This window comes from Haliotis cracherodii, unplaced genomic scaffold (genome assembly GCF_022045235.1).
Source record: "Haliotis cracherodii isolate W230 unplaced genomic scaffold, xgHalCrac1.p SCAF_5, whole genome shotgun sequence".
NCBI lineage: Eukaryota > Metazoa > Mollusca > Gastropoda > Lepetellida > Haliotidae > Haliotis > Haliotis cracherodii.
Genome location: NW_027266308.1, coordinates 5,547,540 through 5,563,194, shown reverse-complemented (window position 1 = coordinate 5,563,194; position 15,655 = coordinate 5,547,540). Strand labels below are relative to the sequence as shown.

Here is a 15,655-nt window from a genome sequence, read left to right as displayed (position 1 = left end):
CAGACACTGAACGTAACAAGGAATCACATGACTCACCCAGACACTGAAATAACCAAGAAAACACACGACTCACCCAGACACTGAACGTAACAAGGAAACACATGACTCACCCAGACACTGAAATAACCAAGAAAACACATGACTCACCCAGACACTGAACGTAACAAGAAAACACCAAAGAGAAAGAAACACAGAAAAAGCACCTGTGAAATCATTGATGATGTAGCCTGACAATTAAGGTTAGTTTTCAGCCATAATAAATAATCAAAATAATAAAACCTGAGGAGTCAGTGATTGATATTATGAGCAACAATCCACACCGTTTGAAAAAACACACAACTACCATAATCAAACTCTCTTGATCACATCTCATGCAAAACCATTCAGAAATTGATTGTATGGATAAGATACCTGTTTGCACATATTTTCTCGGCAGTGTATTGGAAAGGGTTTTTTCTAAAAAAGTGTCCTTATAAAACAGACAAACAAAAGATATGAAGCATCATGGAGTTGCAGTTGTCATGGTAACTTGCTATATGTGTCCTTGGGAGTGATCACGACCCTCTGTTCCCTGCTAGGGGAACTGCGATCACTCACCCCTGACTCTTCTGGTACCAGTCCCGCTCTATAAGGTTGGCGGTGTGGATGACGACACGCAACCCCTCATCATACAACAGCAACATCATCTTCCTGCAAATAGAAACCCTTCCAGATCCAGGACAGAGAAACATATATATAACAGGTTCTCAGGCTATTTTGCCTGGAATATTGGCAACAATATATAATATTTTTTTTAATGTGACGTTTACACGATATACAGTTTGTGACTGGTGTCACTACCCGACTGACAAATCACTGATGTTCTGACCTAATATATATTAGTGCATTCCAGGAAACTTACAACACTTTGTTAATATCAGGGGTGGGGGGGAGCAGTCGTCTTAAGACACCACAATTCGCAGTGCAGAGTTGCGTCCCTTGGGCATGCCAGAAACCTATGATTGTGGGTTCGAATCCTGGTTCGCCCTGATTATGTTTCTAGGTTTGTCAGCACCAAACCCGTGCTCGTGGGTTTCACCAAAGAGGAAAACGCCTGAAACCTGCATCACTTCGGGCTTTCCTCCCACAATAAGCTGACACGCGGCGAAATAACTGGAATTCATAATCATAGGTTTCTGGCTACCCAAGGGACGCAACTCTGCACAGCGAATCGCGGCGCCTTAGACGACTGGGCCACCCGTGCCCCCTCCTTTCAAGAACAATGCGTAGGAGAATGTATGCGGTTAACAATGCTCTTAGGAATATTCCAGCCATACGACTGGGTACTCCAGAATTGGGCTTTACACATAGTACCCATGTTGGGAATCACCAGTTCTTCGGCGTGACGAGGCAATGCTTTAACCACTAGACTCAGTAAACTACAGACCAAATAAAAGATATTATGGCTTACGTGTGATGTGTGCCATACATTATATCCAGTTTGGCCTGAAAAAGTATAAGACAAAAATCAACAATACAATCAAACATCAAACAATTTACATAGCATACAAAACCAAAAAGAAATACGGGGCCAAAGCATTTTGTTTTCTGGCTTTGTGGACAAGCTTCCTTAAATTCTTTATTTCTTTTCTTTTCTGTATTTTTAGCAACTTAACATCAAATGGACCAGACAATATTCTTCATAATTTCTTTATCTCCTGTGCATGCTGTGCCCTGACTAGCAACTCGGTAAAACAAGCAATTGTAATGGTTTGGCCCAATAAGAAATATATTTATATGCATTAGATGCCGTATGCATTAGATGCTTGATAAAGGTGTTAGGATCTACACCGAAACATCGCACCAATTGTAATAAAGAAGTTGTTCATCCATAGAACTCGTCTTACTTCATCACACCAACTTCTAAATGCCACTCAAAGAAGTTGCATTAGATGCCTTTTGGGTTGGGTTGTGTTGGGTTGTGTTGGGTCGGGTTGGGTTGGGTTGGGTTGAGTTGGGTTTGGGTTTGGGTTTGGGTTTGGGTTTGGGTTTGGGTTTGGGTTTGGGCTTGGCTGGGTGTGAGAATAGAAACAACCTCACAGGTATTATTGGTGTATGGAGTGGTGTGATAAGAGCAGTGACAGTTTGTGAGGCTCACCTGGCAGCAGGTGATGTTGGGGTATGGAGCTGTGTTTGCCAGGAGTGTGGCCAACCCTCCTCTCTGTTCCCCGTGTACCAGGGTCAATGGCTTCTTCCTGGACAAAACATAACATGCATGTCAACCTCTCACACTAGACAAACGTTTCATAGTATTAACTCACAAGGAAATTCACAAGTGTCAAAGGGTGTGGGTCTTTTTCTTTGCTGCTTCTCCTTTCAGACAAATGTTTGTTTGTTTGTTGCTTAACACCGCACTCAGCAATATTCCAGCTATATGACGGCGGTCTGTAAAGAATCGAGTCTGGACCAGACAATCCAGTGATTAATATCATGAGCATTGATCCACACAATTGGGATCTATGACATGCATCAACCAAGTCAGTGATCCTGACCACCCGATCCTGTTAGAAGCCTTTTACGTCAAGCATAGTCATCTTTTTACGGCAAGCATGGGTTGCTGAAGACCTATTCTCCCCAGGAATCTTCACAGGTCTTCAGTGCACCTACATTTCACAAAACAAGTCCATTTTTTCACTTGTCTCTTAATTCTCTGCCTAGTTATGAAACACAAAGGTTTCAAAGAAAAATGTAAAGCAATTGTTGACTTTTACTGAGTGTTAATGGTAATTAAAACTGTATTCAGCTTTTTCTACAGTCCAGACTAGTCACTCACATAGTACAATTAAATATATGTTTTGCCCCATGAAGATCTGGGTAGAGAATAATTTTCATCAACCCATGCTTGTCGTAACAGGCCACTAACGGAATCAGGTGGTCAGGCTTACTGACTTGGTTGATGCATGTCATTGTATCCCAATTGCGAGGATCGATGCTCATGATATCAATCACTGGACAGTCTGGTCCAGACTCAAATATTTACAGACTGCTATCTTATAGATGAAATATTGCCGAGTGGTGTCAAACAACAAACAAACAAGCAATACATGTGTCATCCTGTTGTCTGAGGTAAGTTAATATCGTCAAAGCCGCCATTTTCATCAAAACACTCACCTAAATTCAGCAGGGTACTGGCTCATAATCCAATCCACTTCAAACATAAAGTTGAACTGAAAAGAGCGTAACTCATTTAGCAGAAAGATACAAATGATTTTCACTTGGAATACCAATTAAAATACCAAAAAGTTATTGGCCAGTGCCATTTGAAAAATTGGTGTGGTGGGTTACAATCTCATTAAAATCAGACCTCAATTCTCGCTACCGCTAAACAAAGATCTGAGGACATCCCATTAGGGGTCACGTCAGAACGACCTTTCATCAAACCAATCAGAGCATCGCTTACCAGATTAGGAAAGTGACTGTCGGAATGTGATTTCTGATCATGCAGCCTCGAAAACTTTAACTCTGAACGATAGTTACGGGTTTAAAGACTGTATCCATACAATCTAAACCATCTATTAGCCATTCAAGAATGTTCTTTTGTTCAGGTTTCAAATTTGTAATCGAGAATTTGTCAAAATATGTTTCGAAGCGTAGTCGCCAATTTGAAATTAGTGCCAAAGCACGAGAAAGCTGCCTTCTGATTGGTCATTCCATTGGTCGGTCAAAGTTTGCGCAAGGTCGGTCTGACGTGACCCATCATGTGATCTGTGTTTAGGGGTAGCAAGAACTTAGATCTGATTTTAATGAGATTGGGTGGGTTATTTTATTTAATGAGAGGGGTGGGGACACAAGGAATGGGTTTCACACATTGAACTTGGGTCTTCAGCATGACCAGCCATCATTTGAACCACAAGATTCCCCAATTCTCTTTTCAATATTTCTTTCTCTAGTGTTCAAAATGCAACCAGACGGTCAAAATATTTTGCCTCATTGCAACATGTTGCAAAAAACATGTTTTGTTGTTGGATTATTTGGGGCATGTGTTGTGCTTGACAAAGCTGATCCTCACCTGACAAGAGGCCTCTAAATTCCCCATGCTAGCCGACAAGATATCTGTGAAAATAATGTACATTCCTCACACTTTATTCAACACAAGATCAAGTTTCATCTCTCTACAAGTCAAACACATTGGACCTGATGACTCGCAGTGGGATAGCTGACTCAGACTACAGTACTGTATTCGACGTAATAAGCGCCCACAGCGACATTTGCTATATTATTGGCTAGTGAACAATCCCAATTAGCACTCCTTCCAATTGATCAATGTACACAAAACTTATTTATTCGCGTATAATACACACTCATGTGTTATATGCACCCTTAATTATGGGCAATAAAATTCTGGAAAAATATATCTGTTGTACAAAAACATTTCAGGCTGTCAGCATAAACCACAAAATTTATCTTTCAACTCTTTTTTTTTCAACAAAATAATATTCTAATAAGAGCCACCTATTTCTAATTTCGAGAGTGCCCTGGGCGCTTATTACGTCAAATACGGTATTTGGTATTAATACATTCATTGAGCGAGTGAGGATGGCTTTACACCATGTTTAGCAATATTCCAGCAACATCTCGGCAGGCGACACCAGAAATTGGCTTCACATATTGTACCCATGTCGGGAATCGAACCCGGGCTTTCGGCGTGACAGGTGAACGCTTTAACCACTAGGCTACCCCACACCCTCACTCCCATTCAAAGTACTAAACATGCAAAATACATCCCAAAAAATGTCAAGTGGTGAGCTACAAGTTGGCAAACCCTTAGATTAATAAAGCATTCAAATTCAGGGAGATTAATAACGAATGACCTAATGATATATTCTGTATATTAACATGAGAATTTGGCTCAGCTTGACCAAAACTGAAAACTTCAGGACACTTACGAAGCTAACAGTCTCATCTTGATTAACATGTTAAATCATGTATTAATTATTTTTTAATTATTAATAATGTATCATTGTTCCCACTGGCTTTTGAAACTGTCAGTACTTGTGGACTGGCAACTCTAAAAATTACCAGCCCCCCCCTAATTTTTGCCAGTCCAAACTGAGGCCTAGTTTAAACAGTGAAACTAATATTTTTTTTCAAACTTCAGTTTAGAACAGAAGATTACAGCTGCCATATGCTGCTGGGCAATACTCGTCACTTTCAATAACGTTGAATTACCTCGAATATTGATGGATCCATATGCATTATAAATGTCATCAATGCCTGTAACCTTGGTCATGTAGAAACTCAGGGGCTGGTTTTCTCTGAAGATTTCTTGGCCAGTCTTTTTAACATTCACAGGAGAACGTTTCTTTGAGAAATGACTCTTCATTTTACCATTGCTGTTATCAGCATCTATAAATATGAAATCATTCAGGAATTTGAGAAGACATCGGTGAAAGTACCTTACAAATGATCATTCTGAAGTATTGGTTGGTTGGTGGGTGGGTGGGTGGGTGGGTGGCTGTGCGTGCGTGCGTGCGTGCGTGCGTGCGTGCGTAACGCTGCTTTTAACAGTATTCCATCCATATCATGGCGGGGGACACCTGAAATGGCCTTGACACATCGTAGTCATGTGAGGAATTGAACCAGGGTCTTTGGCATCACAAGCAAATGCCCTAACCACTGGGCTACCCCTCCGCCCTCAGATGGAGAATAAGCAAGACAATAAACATGATAAAAGCATATATAATATAAGCTTTTGGTATAGAAATGAAGAGGGGGGTGGGGTTGGATTATATTTTTCAATTTTCACCTGGATCTGCCACTTAGCAATATTCCAGTAATACCACAGCTACCAGTGAATAATCTAATCAGTACCAGGCAAAACCAGTGACTGAAGACATGAGCAACCATCAAGGACAAACATTTTCTTACCTGAGTGTCGGAATTCTGCTTGATGAGATGCGTTCCTTCTGAAACACTCCTTTCCATATTTACACAAGGGCTTCTCATCTTGTGACAATATATCTTTGGCTAATTTAAGTGAATTCGATTTTTTAAATGATGGGCTGGAACGACTAAGGATTGGTTCTTTTTCCGAAGCATGTATCACACCTTTCACTTCAGTGTCTGAATCACTCTCTGACAAAGCATGAGTCACACTAGGTATTTTCTTCACACTGGGAGATGGGCGTGATGTTTTTGGACTGTCCAGTTTAGAACTAAGAGACAGAGTTTGTGATTTTTCTGTCTTCAGGTTGTTTGAAGTTGAACTCTTATATTTGGAAAATATACTGTAACTTTTTTCACTGTCAATACTTTCCGAATCACAGAGGCTTTTTCTCTTTTTGTTAGATGAAGGCTGGTCATTTTCTAGTTTTCTTTTTTTCATGGTTGGGGATGGTGCTGATGTTCTTGAAGTTATATCTTTTTTGGAATGTATTATCTTTCTCGTATCTTCATCAGATTCACTGTCTGATATATCATGAGTCTTGCTCACTCTTTTATGAAGTAATTTGGGAGACCTACTGCTTGACATGTCTGTATATCTGCTCTTCTGTGCATCTTCTGAATGATGGCTGGTCTTTTTGGAACATTCTTCTTCCTCGGCAAACAAATCTGGGGAGTTGTCTCTCACCAAATCATCTGGATCTATTGTGGCATCGGAATCAGAATCTGATATACTGTGTATCTTTGCATATGCCATTGCGAGAGTCCTATCTTTTTCTTCTGAATCTTTTCTCACAGATTCCTCTTCATCAAACTGAAACAGGGATTAACATGATTTAACGAATGAAAGTAAATTAGAAAGTCAGAATTTCCTGTACCTGTTCCCTCGTTCTGTCCCAAAATTGTGTCACTTTCCGCAACGGATGTCTTTTTCTGCATAACATTTATGTTGTTTTAAATTACAGGAGTAGTGGACTTTACCAGGCGCACTTTTTCAGATCAAATTAGCGCTGTTGGGGCTCAAACGCGCTCCCCGGCTTTGCTAATTAATGCGTTAATTAGCCGACGTTCTACCACTGGACCACAGGCACTATCACATGTAATCAGTGCTCGTTTAACGGATCATTAGAAACCCCATTGACATGCATGCTTAATTCAGTAAACAATGAATCGCGCATGCATGTGACGTCACAGTCCGCTCTCCCATTCATCTTTTCTTGAAACCACACCCGCAATTGTTTATGTCAACATGACCGACCAATGGGATTAACCGGATTAACGCTTGAAAAGGTAAGAATTTATGGCTAACCCTTGCCCAAAGCAAGCTAACCCTAATGACCGAAAAGCGGTTTGGGATCGTAAAGACGAGTAAGTTTCCCTAAGACCGAAAACAGGTGTTGGATCGTAAAGACGTGTAAGTTTCCCTAAGACAGAAAAAACGAATGTTGGACCGTAAAGACGTGTAAGATTCCCTAAGACCGAGAACGGGTGTTTGATCGTAAAGATGTGTAAGTTTCCCTAAGACCGAAAACGGGTGTTGGGCCGTGAAGCGAGTGTTACCAGAGCGTGAGGCACGGTAACGGTATAACGAGACAGCGGTGGCACTAAAGCGCGATAATTGAGCGGATGGTAGAGCTCGGGGTGCGCCAGGTAAACTGCATTGTTGCCTAAATTATATACACTTTTACTGCTCAATAAATGTCCCTTTCCTGTTTTTTTTTGGTTTTATTTTGACTGGAAAATGAAAGGAAAGTAAAAATTTAAAGACAGATTACAAAGTTTTAGAGCGTATATATGAATGAAAAAGCTCATTTACAGCATGTCGTTCAATACTGTGCACATCTAGAGGTATATATGCGTTCTCATATACGATCAGCTACACCCAATCTCGTGAAAAACGGTGAAAAATAACTACTTTTGCTTGCAGCTTCTTTGCAATTTCTTCGTCACTGAGAAAAGCCGCCATCTTCCCACATCAACACAGTCGGATTTTCGTATTAATCGAGACAAACACCTCAACCTTAAACGAAAATGCATGAAGGGAAAAGATTCGTATGACCATATTTTTATTATTAAATCTGTCATCGCTATAACTTAACCCGTATAAAATTCATATTCAACTACGAAACATTTAAAAGAAATTGCTAACTTCCGGTAACATTCCCAGGGAAAATGGCGGCATAAACAATAATATTTCCAAGCACCTGTTAGGCCTAACAACACAATTGTTAGAATCGTGGTGACGTTAGTTTAGTCGTAATTGTGTTGGCAGTTACGTGGAGAAACTGGGTTCAAAGACAGTGATTCTCACCAAAGGTACGTACGTTTTTGTTATTAAATATTCTGCCAAACGTGACTTCTGTTCAATGACCATGTCCAGGCATGTATTCTCGTTTTCATTCTTACTACATATGGGCATTCTATTCCTATCTGTATGAAATAAACATTTCTCATAATAGGGGCCTTAAATTTTGATAGAACTTGTCTTACTGGTGTTCTGGTAGTTTACATAAACAGTCATGATCTTCATTTTGTATTTTTAGCAAAGAAACCAGAAGTGCTAATTTTTCATCTTAGTAATTTCAGACATCCGCTGGTCACTGTCGTTTGTTATGTCATTGCTACATTAAGGCCTAGTCATATTAAATGTGTTCTAATCACCCTCTTTCCTCCAATTGCATTGGATATACATGTTGAGGGTTATAGCTAAAACGGCACCGAGCGAAAACGTCACCTTATAATGCCTTATAATATTTTTCACCTTGGTACTGAAATACATGAAATTAAACTCACATGGTCACTTGCAAACATATAATTGTGAATTGTTAAAAAAAAGTTTACCTTTGAAACTAGCCTCTACTTGTCAAATCTGATTTGGAGGCGCAACTGAACTTATTGTGAAAACATTACATGCTTTGAAGTAAAATAAAATGAAATTAAACTCACATTGGCAATTGCAAACTTAAATAGTAGTGAAATGTTAATCGCCTTAAAACAAGTTTACGTTATAAATAAACCTCTACTCCAATTTACTCATCGACTCTGATTGGGAGGCGCAACTGAACTTATTGTTTAAACATCACATGTTTTGAAGTTTTAAGTACCTTTACCCAAATTAACTCAATGTCAAGCTGAAACTGAGTGAAGAAATTGGACTACAGGTATACTGTATAAACTTATCATGTAAACATGGTAAATAAAGCATATATGCTACTTCATAAATCATTCTTATTGTTATTAAAGTAGAGTTATTGTAGAGGCGCCGTTTTCGCCTGAGAAATCGGTAATGTTTTGCTGAGGTGCATTTTTATCTGGCAGACAGTTTACTATTGTATCCAAATCTGTGTTCAGAGCTGGTGTACAGTTTATCTAAAGTTAAATATCAGCATCTGTACCCACAGACACGTATGCCTCTTCACAGAAATTATTTATTAAGATGCATATTGAACTTATGATGAATTAATCTGCACCTATCGTATTTGTGACTTTCAGATGGCAGAAGTTCATGTGGTTGGACAGATTGTTGGTGCAAGTGGATTTCCTGACAATAGTCTGTTTTGTAAATGGGGTATTCATACAGGTAAATTAAACCTCTTTTGTTAGTGACAATTATCATTTCAAAGTGAAAAAGTTGCTTCCCTTGGGCATGCCAGGATCCGCTCACATTGAGCTGACACAATAAATGAGATACAGTTCAAAGCAGTATGGAGTGAATGCACACAACAACACCCTCTCATTACACTCAGTACTCATTGACCCGTGAAGATCCAGGGTAGAATAGGTCTTCAGCAACCCATGCTTGCCATAAAAGGCGACTATACATGTCTTAAGAGGCAACTAAAGGGATCGGGTGGCCAGGCTCGCTGATTTGGTTGATGCATGTCATCATATCCCAATTGTGTGGATCGATGCTCATGGTTTTAATCACTGGATTGTTTGGTCCAGACTTGATTATTTACAGACTGCCGTCATATAGCTGGAATATTGCTGAGTGGAATTAAACAACAAACCAACAACAGCAGTACTCACTATTCGGTATTTCTTCAGACCGCCTCTGTGATCTACATGGTCTTTTGGTAAAGCGTCCGCTCTGAGAGCGGAGGGTTGGGGGTTCGATCCCCAGCTGCGTCATACCAAAATATGGTTCTTGATGTTACCCTCTCTGGCGCTTATCATTAAGGGGCTTAAACTGGTCAGCTTGGAGTCCGTAGATTGTCTGAGTGGGGTATTCATTAGGGCTGGCTATTGATATAAATTATAGAGATTGATAACTAAGTATCGATCAGTTATAGATAAATATTGGAGAAGTAACTATGCAAATATGCACAAAAAACCCAAAGAAATCAACATATTTCACACCACTGGTGAGCAGTGACACATTTATGCATGGACTACTTTGTGGACAAAAACAGATGCTTTTCATCTTCGACAATTGACATGATTGACAATAGCAAGTCTGTTTTGGTAAATCTAAACTTTATTTCATCACAATAGTTATATATGTAAGTTATTGTTGATGACAATATTTTCATATCGATAATCGTTAATATGTCTTCCCATCGACGATAATTCGAATTCTTTTAGCAAGCCCTAGTTTTCATTTTGAACCGCAGCATGCTGAGCATGGTGTCTCAGTGGGCTAGCACTATAAAATCAACATTAGTCCGGACTACTACAAGCAGCCACGCACGCACACACCCACGCACATGCATGCACGTCGCAATAATCTTGGACGCGACGTTAAACTCCATTTCACCTCAGTACGTGTGAGCACTAGTTAACCAGTGCACTTGTTCTAACTTTGACAGTATTTGCTATTCTTTGAACAGGTGGTGCATGGAAAGTTTTGGCTGGTCTCCGTGAAGGACAGACCCAAGTGGACAACCCCCAGAATCACGACACAGCTTACTGGAGCCACCCAATCGATATTCATTTTGCAACCAAAGGCATCCAAGGTCCTTTTTATTTAATTTTTACATTTAAAAAAAATGAGTTTTACATGTGGTTCTTGTGTTACAAAAACAATGAGAAAATACATGACATAAGCAATTTAGCTCCACTGATAATCATGATAATGTATAGTGGAATAAATCAAATAATCTTAAAGTCAAGTGCTTTTCCTTTGTTAGGTGTCTTAATAAAATTATGTATACGAGTATTTCAAATAGTACAGCACAAAACCTCAACATGCTCGAAGACCCGAGGACAACCCTTAATTTATTACACTTAAATTTATCAAATCATTCATGAACAGTCATTTTTTGTACTCGATTTCACATGTTTCATTCCCTGTGAAGACCTGGGTTACAACTGGTCTTCAGCAACCCATGCTTGGTGTAAGAGGTGACTAATGGGATCGGGTGGACAGACTTGCTGACTTGGTTGATGCATGTCATCGCATCTAAATTTTGTTTATTGATGTTCTTCTCTGAGTCTCTGGATGTCAATCCAGACTTGATTATTTATAGACTCTGTACATAGCTGGAATATTGTCGAGTGCAGCGTTAAAAAACAAACGGGGCACGGGTGGCCCAGTCGTCTAAGGCGCCGCAATTCGCTGTGCAGAGTTGCGTCCCTTGGGCACGCCAGAAACCTATGATTGTGGGTTCGAATCCCGGTTCGCCCCAATTATGTTTCTAGGTTTGTCAGACCATACCCGTGCTCGTGGGTTTCACCGAAGTGGTAAACGTCTGAGACCTGCATCACTTCGTGCTTTCCTCCAACATTAAACTGACACGCCGTGATATAACTGGAATACTGTTAAAAGCGGCGTTAAACCAAACTCACTCACTCACTAAAAAAACAAACAAAAAATCATGTTTCATTTCAGATGTAGCACAGAATTATTAATAGCACAGGTGACAACAGTAACTGTTTCATGTGTTTTTTTCACAGGTTGGCCAAAAGTTCACTTCCAGGTGTGGCATCAGGATAGTTTTGGTAGAAACGAGCTGTATGGTTATGGTTTCTGTCACATCCCAACCTCCCCTGGCAACCATGAAATAGACTGTCCCACATGGCGACCCTCAGGGTCATTCCTGGAGGGCGTGTCTCAATGCTTCCTCGGGGGAGGGCCACAGTTGAAGAACCCAGATCTTGTCTACAGTGGGGCTCAGAGATACAAGTTGCACACTGTTGCCATGGGAAAGGTTCACTTACGACTTGGGATCATTCTGAGAAACTTTGATAAATTTGGAATTGAATGTTGAGATAATTTCAAGTTTTAAATTGTCCGTCCATGTAAATTCTACTTGTATAGTTCCAAATGATGTAAATATGTGTATGCAAATAGTTCATAAAAAGTTGTGATGTACTGTTTAACTTTTGCAAGGAATGTCAGTCGAAGCAAATAATCTGGGGGAATTGTTCAAGCATCATACAAAAGTAACTGATACAGGAGGTGGGCTTAGTGAGGTCTCTGCCTAAATGAAACAATCGTAGCAAATGGGGCAAGGGTATTGATCATAATGCAGATATTATATACTATAAAACAGGAAATTAATGCGAGCAGAATATTAATGCGAATGACAGAAGGTCGTATTAATTTTATGCGCATTAATTTTGTACCATCAAAATAAGGAAACAATCAACAAACGAAATAAATCACTTCAGTATTATTTACTAGTATTACATCAAAAACAATGATATCAGATCAGTACAAGTTGATAGCAGCCACTAACAACAATCAGTCACAAAGGCAAAAGATAAATAAATTACTAGACAAAATAACAAAGTCACCTACACAAAGTGAAGTTGAGTAGTGGTCAGTTCACATCCTGTCAAGCAGCCCAGATTGGCGCCAGCCACGAATTATCCCATCAGTGTCCTTTACAAGCTTGTCAAGAGCAGACACGAGCTAACGCTCAGAGTTTCATGACACTAATCCGCAGTTTGAAACAAACGAAGCGTTTTCAGGTAAGGCTTTTATTTATGTAGGTTACATTAATAAAATAACACAGAACATAAATCCAGCGCATAAATTTTTAGGTAAAGGGTATGGGCACTCCCATTTTTAAAATGCGCATTAATGTCCAAAATCAAGACCTCGCATTATTTTCATGTCGCATTAAATTCCTGTTATAAAGTACACTGGATAATTGGAATAACTTTGATTTTTTTCTTTTATGACTGACTTAGATTATGAAAAGTAATCAAGAATGTTTCATGGCTATTTGATAATTTTTGATCTTGATCATGAACTAAAGTTTGTCTCATTCTTCATCAAGTGTTTATTCTTTGGAAGAGTTGCGTAGCATATATCACATACATACATACATATATATATACAGTATGTTTGTTTCATAAATATATATTTTTTATCCATCAAATATGACAGCACTGGAGCATTTTAATTCTTGAAACAAATCCACTCACATTTAGAGTATTTACATTTGTCAAGATAATTCATGGACAAACAGTGTCAGTGAGATTTGAAAGGAGCAAGTTCTAATTTTCCTTACTAGAAAAATTGCATCGATCTGTTGTTCTAAACCATTGTCGCATAATTGTTCATTTTCATATATTTCACATTTGTAACAGTTTGTCATTGTTCATGTTCATATCATTTATAATATTTATAATAAATTATTTAAAAAACAAGTGAACTTTGTTTCCATTATTGAAATAGCTGGGAGTCAGACCTCCATCCTTCATTCAACTTTTTCTTTTCATGATCAAGTGGTTTCTCTGAAGAGGGTGGTAGGGTAGCTTCGTGGGTAAAGCGTTCACTCTTCATGCCGACGACCTCTGTTTGATTCCCCTATTTCTGGTGTCTTCAACCATGCCATGATATTGTTCGATTATTGTGAAACATGGCATGGGGGCATGACAAGGCCAGGAGTTTCAAAAATCGAGAATGTAGAAACATGTTTCCATTGACAATGCTTCTCCTATGAGTGAGTGAGTGAGTCTGGTTTAACGCCGCTTTTAACAGTAAAATATAACAGTGTCATATCACAGCGTGTCAGCTTAATGTGGGAGGAAAGCCCAAAGTGATTCAGGTCTTAGACGTTTACCACTTCGGTGAGACCCACGAGCATGGGTATGGTGCTGACAAACCTAGAAACATAATCAGGGCGAACCAGGATTCGAACCCACAATCATAGGTTTCTGGCGTGCCTAAGGGACGCAACTCTGCACAGCGAATCGCGGCGCCTTAGACGACTGGGCCAACCGTGCCCCCACTTTTCCTATGTGATCTGTACTGTATACAGGTTAACAAACTTTACAGTCAATCTTTCTGATGTGGATGACCTTTAGTTTTAAATTACACACATTAGACCACACTCCGGTGCACAGGCTAATTTGCATATCATGTGACCAGACTTTTCTCTTGTTTGTGAACAAACACGCTTTTTCTGAAATCAGAACAGAGCAGACTAATGCAAGTATTAATGGGGAACTTTACATATTGTTTAGCATAATTATATAGATATGATAGAATATTTTCTAATTAAAGTTAAGAATTCAATGACATTTGTTTATCTAGATATGTAGACTTGTCAAATATGAAACAAATGTTTGTTGTTTAATGCTGCTATCAACCACTTGTTTGTCAGGTGGTATCAGTGATCTAATTGGTCCTCATTCAATGACAAGACAGATCGGTGCTCTTGCTATCAACCACTTGGTTGTCAGGTAGTGTCAGTGATCTGATTGGTCCTTGTTCCATGACAACACAGATCAGTGCTCTTGCTATCAACCACTTGGTTGTCAGGTGGTATCAGTGATCTGATTGGTCCTTGTTACATGACAACACAGATCAGTGCTCTTGCTATCAACCACTTGTTTGTCAGGTAGTATCAGTGATCTGATTGGTCCTTGTTCCATGACAACACAGATCAGTGCTCTTGCTATCAACCACTTGTTTGTCAGGTAGTATCAGTGATCTGATTGGTCCTTGTTCCATGACAACACAGATCGGTGCTCTTGCTATCAACCACTTGTTTGTCAGGTAGTATCAGTGATCTGATTGGTCCTTGTTCCATGACAACACAGATCAGTGCTCTTGCTATCAACCACTTGTTTGTCAGGTAGTATCAGTGATGTGATTGGTCCTTGTTCCATGACAACACAGATCAGTGCTCTTGATATCAACCACTTGTTTGTCAGGTGGTATCAGTGATCTGATTGGTCCTTGTTCCATGACAACACAGATCAGTGCTCTTGCTATCAACCACTTGTTTGTCAGGTAGTATCAGTGATCTGATTGGTCCTTGTTCCATGACAACACAGATCAGTGCTCTTGCTATCAACCACTTGTTTGTCAGGTGGTATCTGATTGGTCCTTGTTCCATGACAACACAGATCAGTGCTCTTGATATCAACCACTTGTTTGTCAGGTGGTATCAGTGATGTGATTGGTCCTCATTCCATAACAGATCAGTGCTCTTGCTATCAACCACTTGTTAGTCAGGTGGTATCAGTGATCTGATTGGTCCTTGTTCCATGACAACACAGATCAGTGCTCTTGCTATCAACCACTTGTTTGTCAGGTAGTATCAGTGATCTGATTGGTCCTTGTTACATGACAACACAGACCAGTGCTCTTGCTATCAACCACTTGTTTGTCTGACCCTCACTCAATCACTATAGTTGTAATATTGCTGACTGCAGCGTAAAACAAAATACACTTACTTAGTACAAGATTATTTTACCTTTGTCACGTCACCCTCGGTATCGCCATCAGCGTATAGTTCAAATCAATTAACAATAAACAATGGTGAAAGTGTTT

At 39.6% G+C, this 15,655-nt stretch overlaps 2 protein-coding genes across 2 annotated transcripts in view; one reads left to right on the top strand and one right to left on the bottom strand.

The window, feature by feature from the left end:
• The window catches only part of LOC139442812 (tyrosyl-DNA phosphodiesterase 1-like), a 29,293-nt gene extending 21,400 nt beyond the window's left edge, over nt 1–7,893 (bottom strand). The window contains exons 1-8 of the mRNA XM_071223708.1: nt 7,838–7,893; nt 5,908–6,736; nt 5,209–5,385; nt 4,049–4,092; nt 3,151–3,206; nt 2,138–2,234; nt 1,451–1,485; nt 598–690 (exon numbers count right to left, since the gene is read on the bottom strand). Coding sequence (XP_071079809.1) covers nt 598–690; nt 1,451–1,485; nt 2,138–2,234; nt 3,151–3,206; nt 4,049–4,092; nt 5,209–5,385; nt 5,908–6,736; nt 7,838–7,888 — 1,382 coding nt within the window. The 5' untranslated portion in view covers nt 7,889–7,893. The remainder of the gene's footprint in view (nt 1–597; nt 691–1,450; nt 1,486–2,137; nt 2,235–3,150; nt 3,207–4,048; nt 4,093–5,208; nt 5,386–5,907; nt 6,737–7,837) is intronic.
• Nucleotides 7,894–8,094: 201 nt separating this feature from the next.
• LOC139444283 (B9 domain-containing protein 2-like) lies at nt 8,095–12,442 on the top strand. Its single transcript, XM_071225210.1, has 4 exons — nt 8,095–8,238; nt 9,415–9,502; nt 10,752–10,877; nt 11,818–12,442. The coding sequence occupies exons 2-4, from the start codon at nt 9,415–9,417 to the stop codon at nt 12,129–12,131; spliced, it is 528 nt and encodes a 175-aa protein (XP_071081311.1). The 5' UTR covers nt 8,095–8,238; the 3' UTR covers nt 12,132–12,442.
• Nucleotides 12,443–15,655: the final 3,213 nt, after the last annotated feature.